Source organism: Saccostrea echinata, unplaced genomic scaffold (assembly GCF_033153115.1).
Source record: "Saccostrea echinata isolate AGI-Se365-2 ecotype Australia unplaced genomic scaffold, CSIRO_AGI_Sech_v1 ptg000022l, whole genome shotgun sequence".
In the NCBI taxonomy this organism is placed as follows: domain Eukaryota; kingdom Metazoa; phylum Mollusca; class Bivalvia; order Ostreida; family Ostreidae; genus Saccostrea; species Saccostrea echinata.
This window is the reverse complement of record NW_026889771.1, coordinates 13902935-13914679: the sequence shown is the minus strand read 5'-3', so window position 1 is coordinate 13914679 and position 11745 is coordinate 13902935. Positions and strand designations below refer to the sequence as shown.

The 11745-nt window shown below is 32.5% G+C and overlaps 3 protein-coding genes across 5 annotated transcripts in view; 1 reads left to right on the top strand and 2 right to left on the bottom strand.

Moving 5' to 3' along the window:
• The window catches only part of LOC133190462 (spindle assembly abnormal protein 6 homolog), a 281161-nt gene that overhangs the window by 51537 nt on the left and 217879 nt on the right, over positions 1-11745 (bottom strand). The gene's annotated exons all lie outside the window — the stretch shown is intronic.
• LOC133190472 (ciliary microtubule inner protein 4-like) lies at positions 1768-5570 on the bottom strand. Of its 2 annotated transcripts, none has more exons than XM_061326128.1 (3): positions 5319-5570; positions 3334-4119; positions 1768-2335 (listed from the first exon to the last, which is right to left on the bottom strand). In XM_061326128.1, exons 1-3 carry the CDS (start codon positions 5557-5559, stop codon positions 2016-2018), a joined length of 1347 nt encoding a protein of 448 aa, XP_061182112.1. In that variant the 5' UTR covers positions 5560-5570; the 3' UTR covers positions 1768-2015. The 2 variants fall into 2 exon arrangements, with proteins under 2 accessions (XP_061182112.1, XP_061182113.1); XM_061326129.1 differs by having other exon boundaries at positions 2212-2566.
• Positions 6690-9035, top strand: LOC133190483 (thioredoxin, mitochondrial-like). Of its 2 annotated transcripts, none has more exons than XM_061326140.1 (4): positions 6690-6774; positions 6869-7153; positions 7874-7997; positions 8581-9035. In XM_061326140.1, the coding sequence occupies exons 2-4, from the start codon at positions 6870-6872 to the stop codon at positions 8692-8694; spliced, it is 522 nt and encodes a 173-aa protein (XP_061182124.1). In that variant the 5' UTR covers positions 6690-6774; position 6869; the 3' UTR covers positions 8695-9035. The 2 variants fall into 2 exon arrangements, with proteins under 2 accessions (XP_061182124.1, XP_061182125.1); XM_061326141.1 differs by having other exon boundaries at positions 6744-6762.

Below are 11745 nucleotides of genomic sequence, written 5' to 3'. Positions count from 1 at the left end.
GCCAAATTTTACTGGGGAATATATGGGGAAAAATCAGAATCAAGATTGTTCAAATCATGATCCCAGGGGGAAAGATGGGGCTATAATAGGATATCAGTATTTTAAAAGGAAATTAACTAAATGATTTTATTTTTGAAACATTCTTTTATAAAATGGCAGGGCCACACTAAATCACATTCATCTGGAAACATTCCAAAATTGTTTGCATTCAGTTTTATAGATCCTGGGGATAAAATAAGGTTAAAATCAGGGAGCAGTTTTCATGTAGTGCATGTTTACTTGTGCTGAAGAACAGCAAGGCAATAATAGTAATAACAATATTGAAGCATCCCAAGGATGTGTTGGTTCAAGTTTGGTTATGTCATAACCCTTTTTGGGTTAGGGTGGATAACTATATGGGGTAAAAAAAAATCATCTTAATTAAGATTGAATTTTTAAAAATTTTGCGATGAACAACAGGGCCAGTGTGACTCAGGTGAGCGTTGTGGCCCATGGGCCTTTTGTTATGTTTTAAATCAAGGAATAAAAATTACTTCACAGTATGCATGAATTTTTTAACCTTGTTCGCTATAAACGTGTTTTACTGTAATATAATGTTTAGTGAGAATGAAATTTTACAAGAGCATATCGTCTCACATAATTATGTAAAAAAAAAAAGTTCTTGCAAAATGATAAACTAAAAGACAATTGCATGTAAAATACAGAGTACCTGTCCAATATACAGAGTAAATATCTATGCAAAGGCTAACAGATAAGGTTTGATTATTTTTTATTGTATCAATTTATTTAACAATCTGACAATTGTACTTTATCATGCCATTTAAAAATTTAAAACTGTGATGGCTCCAACAGTGCATTGAAACTAGAATGGATCTCTGCCAAAATAGCACAAAATGTCTTTCATCTCAGCACCTGATGTGTATTAGGTGTCATTAACAGCGACAGAGATAAGAAGTGTGATTTATTTTAGATTAAATACGTAAATCAATTGAAAATCTATCAAAGTTCTATTGTTAATAGTGTTGACATTAAACAAATATTTTTATCTACTGAATTTAGAGTTTCATTATTTGTTTTATTGGATAAGAATTCTTGAGCTTGTGTAAAGAAAGTTTAAAAGTGGAATAACTGCTTTTCAGTTAGGTATTGACTATTGAACATTTTAAAAACAGTTAGAATTTTGTATTGTCACGCTAATAAATTCAAATAATAAATTGATGACAATGATAGTGGGCTTTTCACTCCTCATTGATAGTTTTTTTTTTCTTAACTTTGGAAGAAAATTTTCTTATGTTAAGAAACTGTGATGTATGGATATTCAAACATAACTTATTCAAGCACTTGCAACTGCGCTTTTGCAATACAAGTAAAATCATAGTTTGTTAATGTAAAAGGAGAAGACCTTAATTATCTCGTTCTCTTCTTTATTTATAGTCACCCGCGTGGCGCAGTGGTTAGAGCGTCTGCTCTAGAGTCGAGAAGTAAGGAGTTGATCCTTACGTCGCAGGTTCGAATCCCACTGTGGGACGTGGAGACCGGTCCTTTGGATGAGACCGTATAAACCAAGGTCCCGTGTCGCAGTAGGTGCTGGCACGAAAAAGACCCCTCACTGCTCAATGGCCGTGAGTGCCGAGCATAGGACAAAATTTGCAGCTCTCCACCAGCAAGTGGTGGCATCTCCATATGAGTGAAAAATTCTCAAGAGGGATGTTAAACAACATACAATCAATCAATCTTTATTTATACATATAAAACAATGCTTGACAAGGTATATGCTGACAACAATAAAAAAATCAAAAGATATATATATATTGATAAGAAATTATAACACCAATATTGCCTTGCTCTCACTTAATACTATAGGCAAACAATATCTTTAAATTAATACAGGTACATGCACACATATAATCTCAAAATGACTGCATGATATATAACAAATGAAAGTACATGTAACATTAAAAATAAAGAAAAACAATATTTTATCACAGATTTTCATTTATCAAAAAGAGTAAAAATTATTTTTTCCCTCCTTTATCATAAAAATCCCAAAATTCATTGTCTTTTGTAGGGGCCAGTTTTACTGTCCCTTGATCAGGAGGGGGAGTAATAGGGGGTGTTTCAAAGACTACCTCTTCAAATTCCGGTTTTGCAGGGTTTTCTTGTTTTTGAGTTGGTTTCTTTTTAACTGGTTTCTGTTTAGTAGGATTGGGTGCAGGTTTTGGTTTTGGTGCAGCATTTCTATTCCAGTTTGCCTCGGCTTTGGGAAGGTTGGTGAAATAATCGTTCCAACTCTTTTTCATACGTTCATTCAAAATGTTGAATTCAGCCCATGTACCTGAATTGGGATTGAAATTATCGTACCTAAGAATTTTTATTTTTGATCATTTTTCATTTTTTACAAGTAGTGTAATCCTAATACAAATTGTGTGCAAAGAGAAGAAAATAAAGGGTAGAGCATATTAAAGCTTTTTTTAAGCTTTTGCTTTTTTGGCAACAGTTTCTTCAAAATAACTCTGCCAAGCCTTTTTCATCCTGTTGTTGATTACATTATGTTCTGCCCAAGTGCCTGTAAATTAAAGGGAATATGTTCAAGCTTCCAAGAGGTTTGGCTATGTATGTATATACTTCTACAATTAAAGCAGAGAGAAGTATGCTTCAAAAAGTATTAATTAGAAATTAACAAGAAGGAAGAAAAGGATTAAAAAATTGACAAGATGTTCATTTTGCAGTGTGTGTATATATTCCACATAAAATGCATCTTTTTTAAATGACTAGTTTCAAATATGTTATTAAAAGCTTTGATGTTTGATTGGAATACTGTTCTTCCTAAAAATACAGTAAACTAGCTTGTCTAATCTGGATTCCAAAATCCTGTCTAATATGATTAAATCAGTTATATTTCAATTGTTTAAAATGTTGTTTAATCAGGAATGTTGTCTAATCCGGCCAATTTCTTTGGAACCTGTAGTCTGTCCAGATTAGACAAGTTTTACTGTATATATAAATGCTTGAAGGTTTTTAACCAATAATGTTAGTTGGGAGTTTGAACTGCTATTGATCTATCAAAAATGCATTTTTGACACAAGTCAAAAAAAGTGTAAAAATTCTGCATCTGTAACATACAAAGGAATTGATTTTTAGATATTCCTCATTAAAGTCTAAAGAAAAAATTATAGAATTTAGACTTTATCATGTATTCTTTTACTTGCAAATTTTAGAGAAGTATAGAAATATTCTGCAAATTAGTAATCTTTCATTTACCATTACTTCTTTTAGTGTAAAAAAAAAAAAATAAGGATTCAAATTCTAGGCACTGCATTAGATGATACTTACTTAATTCATCCCGTTGGTAGCGCCATTTGTCTGGGTCGGGAACCCGCTGTAGGTGAACAGAATCTGTAAATGTTGACTTTGTTGTGCTGATTTTGTGATTAACGTTGTAACCAGGGAACACATTCATCCTCATAAAATTTCCTAACTGTTCGTACTCTGGTTTTAAATTTTTGTCTATGGTTGGAACTGAAAGTGGTTTCCGCACTCTGTAAGCAGCCTCTTTGTCTTCTTTCTGTTTCTGCATGGTTCTTTCAACCACTTTTTCATCATTAAGTAAAGATTCGCAGATTTTGCTTCCAAACTGATGGCGGATATTTTCCGGCAAATCGACAGCTAAGCTTCTTCTTGAGGCAGGCCTTGACCCATTTGCAGATTGATTAGAATCCTGGGGTCCTAGTGGGAGAACTGTCTCAATTTTTTCCTTTTTGTGCTGTGAGTAGTTCGAGTTCTCCCTCCTGCTTGGAAGGTCCATATTTCTTGGACGCATGACGTCTCCCATCAGACTGTAACTGTGAACACTTGGCTTTCGGCCATATTTATCTCTGTTGTAACTGTTTCTTTCATTGAGCCCAACTCTATTCATTTCCTTTAGCATGTTTGAGGCCTCCATTGTCATCAGAATCTTTTGTCTTGGGGTTGGATCCCCATCCCTCATTCCTTCATATACATCCATTTCAAACTTCTTGGCCTCTTCTTCTCTTTCTTGTAGAGATTTCCTAGCAGACTCTACTGCAGATTTCTGTTTTTCTATATCTTTCTTAGTTTTCTCAATGAAAAGTCTTTTCCCTGTTTTTGTGAGGAAAAAAATAATAATCTTCCACAAGGATTTGTTTATCTGCCTATTTTTTTTTAACTATCTGGGGGGATATCAGTGATAAGTACTCATCAAATTACATGAATTAAAAAAAGTTTATCCTCTGTAAATATATGCTTCCATGTAAACATGTATTTTTAAAATATGAATTTCAAGGAATGTCACATAATGTGCAGCAATGTGGTTAAAATACAACCCAAACTTAGCTGTTAGTATGCTGTTAAAATATTATTCACTGTAAATCAGATTTTTATAGAATTAATTTTCACCATAAGTATGAATTTATTAATAAAAATTAAAATAAAAAATAAAATTAATAAATGAATAATAAATACTTTTTAAATTAATTAATAAATTTGTAAATACACTTGTTCTCTTAAATACTTACCTGAAAAAGCACATTACTCATTAAATTCAATGCACTGTTTAAATGTGCAATTATCTTATTGTGACATTTAATCTTCAAATAGTATAATAATTAACCTCTCTATCTAGATTTAAAAGCAGACAAAATAAATTATCTAAAAATCTTAAACTTTATTTCATTGCCAAATTTAAAACAATGCTTATTTCAACAACACTTAGAAATCAATTTTTTGCATAAGTGCTCCATGATAATATGAGCCAAAATTTTTGAAAAACAATTAAAGAATGAAATCAATGTGTGAACATATGTAATATTCTTTCAAGTCACCACTCAAGAAGCAATATATATATATATTTAGATACAGTCAAACCTCGTTATCTTGAACTTCATGGGACCAAGAAAATATTTTGAGATATCCAGGGTAAAATACTTAAGAAATAAGTGCTTGGGACTTCAAAATCACTTTGACATATCCATGGTATTCAAGATATCTGTGTTCAAGATACCGAAGTTCAACTGTATATATTCAGCAATATGGAATGATTATATCAGAAAGAGTGTCCAAGAGAATAAAAGCTAGGGTATTATTATCTGGGATATACTGATTTCCTTCAGTAGGTTTCTAGAGAGAGAAAGAAAGAGATACTATGCAGGATAAAACTACTATTTGGGAAGAACAATATATAATACTGAAGGGTTAATTTTCAGCATGCATTTATAGATTACATTTAATTAAATTACTCTACCTAGATCTAGTATTAAACATTAACATTTAATTACTAATGCTCTGGCATGCAGGTATACCTTTTAAGTGATTTTTTACAAATTCAGGAACCATATAACGCTGAATATATTTGCGGCCACTTGGTACTCTGTGGGTTTCAAGGTCAATATTTTTTATTGCCTCACGCTCCTCTGGGTCAAAGACCTCCAGAGCAGTGCCAAAGAGAGTGTGTTTGGGCATTGCTTCTGTTTTTTTACTTTGTGTTGGTGCTGACAGTACCCTTACTGCGGGAAGGTGCTGTGTTTCCATTGCAACTGTCATCCTCAGTGCACACTAAACAATAACCGCACACAAAAAACACATTATGGGAAAGTGTTAATTAGAGTGAAAATCTTTTTAAGTGTTTTCATAAGTATGCATTAGTTATAGTATGACTCCAGGTTTGAAACTGTCAAAAACTGTTATATATAAATATTCCTATTCATGCAGGAAAGTTGAGAAGTGAGGGGAATTTTTGTACACCTACTATATCTATACTATATACATAAGATGTGGGTTATTAATTAAATCAAAACTGAATTTTTCTCCGAGAATGCAAGGATAAAGTTATCACAGAATTTTTTTCTTTTTTTCTTTCTTGTTTTATTTCAGAACTTATTTTATCTTAAAATATTACATGTACAAGTATATAAAGATATACTGATATATATAGAAGCTCCTTTCTCATTTAATTAGTTTGCATTTTGGTTGTTTGAAACACATTGACGAAAGCATAGTTAATCACTTTGCATTTTGGTTGCTTTAATCATGAATGTGACTCATCAACATGCAGTCATTAAGCCAAAATTTTACATGAAATAATTATGGTAGGCACTATTTCAAATCCTAGCACACCTGCCACATATCATTTTCATAGAATAGATTAGTTGCAACTGCACACATTAGCATTTTTCCCGAAAATCACAAGAATCTATAAATTTACACAAGTAAATTTTCATTTGAAAGCTATCAAAATTCAATTATAATATAAAGAAATCAATTTACTTCAATTTAAAAATTTTATTGATCTTTTATTATACTTGAAATTTTACCTAGACCTATTTCATATTTTTTTTAAATCGGTAGAAAAAAAACACTGTCAATGCAAAACTTTATAGTTAAAACACGAAATATAAAAGAGTGCCAACGAAAGTTTGCTTACGTTATAAAGAAACACTTTTCCCAAGGGTGGCCATGTGTAATCAATCAGTTGCTAGGGGCGTGGTTTACATTTAGTGCGAAAAACGTGTCCGAAACTGCGCACATTTAACCTCCTTCAAAGCATGTGTATTGAATAAAATATATATATATATTAAAAGTTAAGCAATGAATGGATGACTTTCTTTTATCTTCTATAAAAAGTCAAGATAATGACTTGAGGTCACTTAAAATTGAAACATAATAATAAAGGAATATTCTTGGAAAGAGTTATCTATTTTTTTTATGACGAAGTACACAGTTCCGGTTTTCAACCGACCTCCAAAAGTAAGAAAATGCGTTGTTTCTATTTTAAAGCTACTGAATAAGTCAAGTAAATCATACAACTTGTCCCAATTCTTAACCAGTAAGAAGTTGTAGTGGTTTATTGCAGGATGTCAAGTAGATGCTTATTACGTAGTCTCCGGACTGTTGGTAAACATGGAAAGGTGCCTCTTCCAAGTATCATAGGACTCATTAATAGAGCTAGCCTTTCAACGGCAGTGCTCAGGAAAGCACAACACCCACACTACCCAGCCGTAAACATCAGCTACAATCCTCATCGGCATGTAGCGACTGCTGAGAAGAAATTTGAGTGTTTCAATATCCAAGATGCTAAGGACTTTCAAACCAGAGTGATGGAAAACCCTGTGCCTGTAGTTGTTGACTTTCATGCAACGTAATTATTGCATTCTTAACATTTAATTGTATAATAACATTTATTTAAAGAAAATTGCACATTGGTTAATGTGTCTTGATGTGTCATTGACAGACATTGCTCTTCAGCTGGGTGCTAGTCTACTAAACAGAGAATGTTTAGAGTATTTAGAATGCTGTTTATATTACAATTACACAGTTAAAAATTTTGCATCGATACGGCTTCTTTATTGCATTGTTATATATGCAGTAAACATCAAAAGACCAAAAGTTAATTTGATGGTCGCAACAAGCGTCAAACAAGGTGTACAAGTTGAACACAGGGACTAGTAGCTGAATGTCAATCAATTTCAAGCAACCAATGATGGACCTTAATTCACTTGATTGACAGGGGTATACAGACCAGGTAAATCTGAGGATGGTGCTTATTATCTCAGGTTTTAAGCAATATATAGTGTATTTTTGATATTAAAGTTCAGATAACCAAAATTAGTCATAAATATATGGAAGTATCCTTAGGTAGCATAGATATTAGTTTGTTCAAATCAAGACCCCAGGGGTAGGGCAGGCCACAATATGTGATCTTAATTTTACATATAGGATATATATAGAGAAAAAATCTGATGATAAAGAACAGAAGGGTCATGGTGACTCAGGAGAGTGCTGTGGCCCATGGGCCTCTTGTATCTAGATTCTGATGAATGCTGCTATGCTTTCACAATTCTATTTCCTATTTTGACAGGTGGTGTGGTCCCTGTAAACTCCTTGGACCAAGGCTTGAAGCAATTATTTCCAGCAAAGGAGGGCAGGTTGCATTGGCAAAAGTGGATGTGGATGAAAATGTTGAAATTGCCATGGAATATTTGGTAGGCTTTTTTTCTGTTTGTCCCCCGATATTCACTGTAGTTCTATATGTGGCATTTTTTGTGTGTAGATTTTAAGTAGTTGACAATTATTGGGATATAGAATATCTCAAAATACACTTCATGGGTTGTTTACAAAGTTAATTTTATAAACCTTCTGGTGATGTTTATTAATAACTTCTTTAAAATTAATATGACAGTCGAATTTTATTCAGATATGTCAAGTTTTAAAGTCAATTACAAGTCTAATAGAAAGTCTAATAGAATGTGATAAGCACCAAACAGGAGCTTTTGTTATGGTTATCAAAAAAGATATGTCAAAATAATTCGGCAAATTCAAGGTCATAAATTTGAACCTCTTGTTAAGGGTTTATTTTTCAGATAAAAACGCATATTGGTGTAGAGAAAAAAAAATCATTTTGATAAGGTCAATGTCATGAGCTATTATCAGATTTTTATTTGGTCATATCTTTTTGATGCATGCATTATAGAAGTAATAACTACATCGAGTGCTAGTTAAAGAAATTAGTAATTGAAAACTAAAAACATTAAAGTGACTTAAACAGTAACTTTTCATTATCTACAGGTTGAATCCTTGCCAACAGTTATTGGTTTCAAGAATGGAAGGAAAATGGATAAATTCATAGGACTGCAGGAAGATGATGTAATCGATTCATTTGTGGAAAAACTAGTACACTAATCATACCTTAATGTCCATAATTATAATACACTCAACAAAATAATGTTAATTGATTTTTAAGTTTAATGCCTCTATCACTGAGGGAATACCAAGTGGCCTGTATAAATACATTTCACAGCTTGTTGAACCAGTTACTTTAAACAGTCATCGAACATTTCTTTTTCATGTATGTTACATGTATATTGAAAATCATTGAATTTCTGCAGCCTAATTTCATCTTAATTTCTTACTTGATTGCATGATGGAATAAGAATTTATACTTGTAGGTTGTATCTAATGTACAGAGAGTCATAGATATCTATGAATAAAGATACATATGAATAAATATTTATTCAATTAAATCTATATGGTTCTAGTTGTTAATGTTTGGAAAAAAAATGCAAGTTTATTTGATGTGTAATTTTTTACAAATTGCACTTTAATATAATAACACAGAACAAAATGTAATAATTTGGAAAATAATGTTAAAGGTTTTGTAGAAAATCTGCAGCTATAAGTGTTGTCAAGGAGTATCATTAACCAGGTAATCATGAAACAGTGCAAGTATTGGTTTTAAAATGCTACTTGGTTAGTCGGATATATACATTTTACAAAATAAGTAAAAATGTTCATAAATGTATTCCAACAAATCCCCAATTTTATTTAACATTATATACCTTTAGATTTGATCAAGGCTTTCACGAATAGGATTGCTTTGATTAGTTTTCACAGTTTATCTATTTGAGTAATTGATGACTTTCATTATTGTGCGATATACCGGTAAGTATATTATACAAATTTTGAAGACTTGCTTATAATTACCTCATTTAAAAATCTCTGATATAATGGTCACCTGTACAAGATTAAGAACTATTTTTGAAGAAGATACAGATCTGCTGAAATTATGGAAAGCAAATCCATTAATTTTAAAAATTTTCTTGCTTTTCCATTCATGCAAGCTGTTTCCCAGTCTCATCAGAATGTTTTTGCTGTATGACAGGATATAATATTACATCCTGAGCTGTTTTTGTCATGTGTTGAATTTTTTTAAATTTAATAATTCAAGAATAATCTTTTTAATAAGATATTGTGTTTTTTTAAGTATTAACTTTATATGCAATACATTTGTGTTATAAAAAAAATATTAGAATATATAAAGGATAAGATATATGTGAAAATTGTAAAGACATTACATTAATACAGCTACTATTCAGTATATATCATGAGCAAAGACAGTTAGAAATCTAATGAAAAATCATCTGAGTAACCAGGTACTCAATCAAAAGAGTAACAGATAGTTGATCCCAAAAGTTTTATTTTATTTTGCTAATAATAGATGGGTACATTGTATATAAGAAATTTATCATTATAACAGTAACTTTGACGAGCCAAATCACGTCTTGTTGATAGGTTTGGACCATCAGATCAAACTCGAGCTTTGCGTCTTGTTTGATCTGATGATCTGTGCCTGTCAACTCAATGTAATATGGCTCTTCAAATCAAGTTACTGTTTTAATAAAATACCCCCAGAAAATGTATTCCCATACATGATCATGATAGAGCCCCATATTAACTTCAGAACCCCTGTCTCAGGGGCCATGAATTTCACAATTCTGGAGCTCAAACAAGCACCCTATCTCATCATAATCATACCTTTAGTTTTTCTGCTAAATACTCCAGAGCAGAGAACAAGATTTTCAAAGAATTAATGCATTTTCACTGCATGATCAATAAAGCCCCCTCATTACTCCAAAATCCCTGTCCCAGCTAGGAGCCATGATTTTCACAATTTTTTTGAAGAGGCATCTTGCTCATCATATTACCTTGGAATTAATTCGACTGCTTAATAACTAGGACGAAAGAAGAAAAAATTCAAAGAAATAATGCATTTTCATTAAATGATCAATAGAGTCTTGTCCTAACTCCAGAACCCTTAACCCAGGGCCATGAAATTAGAGGCACTCTTGCTCATGAAGATTTTCAAAGAATTAATGCATTTTTCACTACATGATCAATAAATCTCTATACCCTTACTCCAGAACCCCCAATCCAGGGGGCACGAATTTTACATTTTGGAAGAGGCCCCTAGCTTGCTCATCATATCTACACCCTTAGTTTGTCTACTATATATCCAAGGGGAGAGGAGGATTTTTGAAGAATTTATGCATTTTCAATATATACTCTACAGAGCCCCACCCTAGAAACACCGACCCTGGGGCCATGAATTTCATAATTTTGAAAGTTCAATGCTCATTACAATAATGCCAGTAGTTTGAATGTTTAATGTCCATGAGAACATTGATTAATTTTGATGGTTTAAGCCCCACCCTTCAGGCCCAGGGGGATTGGGCATAATATTAAAAAGAAATTGTTTCCTGTCACCCATAGATGCTATCTGCCAAAACTGGTGGAAATTTGTTCAGCAGTTCCAGAAAAGAACCTGAAATTGTTTAAATACATTAACGGATGACCTAAGTTGCTTGATGGATGATGGACAAAAACTCAGGTGAAATAAAAAGTTGTGTACACATTAACTATATTCCTTTACATTCCATTTTCTTTTTTTTCTGAATCATAAAACAATTCATGTACATGTATATGGTACAGTCATTTTTTCTTAAAATTTGTATAGAGTAGCCCCACCCTAGCCAAAAGGGGTCATTACTTAACTAAGCTTGAATCCACACAACTTGGGATGCTTCCATGTTAATCAGACACATGGCCTTGATTTTTTTCTTTTTAGATTCCTGTATGCATGAATTATACAAAGTTAATCCCTGAATTTAGCCCCTGCATTCCCCCTGGGTTAAAATTTTAAAAAAAACTTATGTTTGCATATTAATATGATTTAGTATGGCGCTGATACTCTTAGAATTTAAATAGTCTTTTTTAAGATATATTCTCATATAAAACTTTGATCCACCTCTTATTCCACCTATTGTGGCCCCTTCCAGGGGTGTAGCGAGGACTTTGATGAGGCAGAGGCATAAATTACAGTGAGGGGTCTGGGGATGGCTCAAGGCCCCCATTGGGTCCAAGGCAGTGCCCTGTTTGGGAACCCCCTGATGGAAC

What these genes read in the sequence shown, in the direction of transcription:
- LOC133190483 (XM_061326140.1), top strand. Translation starts at nt 6,870, where the DNA reads ATGTCAAGTAGATGCTTATTACGTAGTCTCCGGACTGTTGGTAAACAT. An exon ending in GTTGTTGACTTTCATGCAAC is followed by an intron (nt 7,154 to 7,873) that starts GTAATTATTGCA and finishes CTATTTTGACAG; the next exon opens with GTGGTGTGGTCCCTGTAAAC. An exon ending in AAATTGCCATGGAATATTTG is followed by an intron (nt 7,998 to 8,580) that starts GTAGGCTTTTTT and finishes CATTATCTACAG; the next exon opens with GTTGAATCCTTGCCAACAGT.
- LOC133190472 (XM_061326128.1), bottom strand. Translation starts at nt 5,559, where the DNA reads ATGACAGTTGCAATGGAAACACAGCACCTTCCCGCAGTAAGGGTACTG. An exon ending in TGTAAAAAATCACTTAAAAG is followed by an intron (nt 4,120 to 5,318) that starts GTATACCTGCAT and finishes TCACAAAAACAG; the next exon opens with GGAAAAGACTTTTCATTGAG. An exon ending in CTACCAACGGGATGAATTAA is followed by an intron (nt 2,336 to 3,333) that starts GTAAGTATCATC and finishes ATCCCAATTCAG; the next exon opens with GTACATGGGCTGAATTCAAC.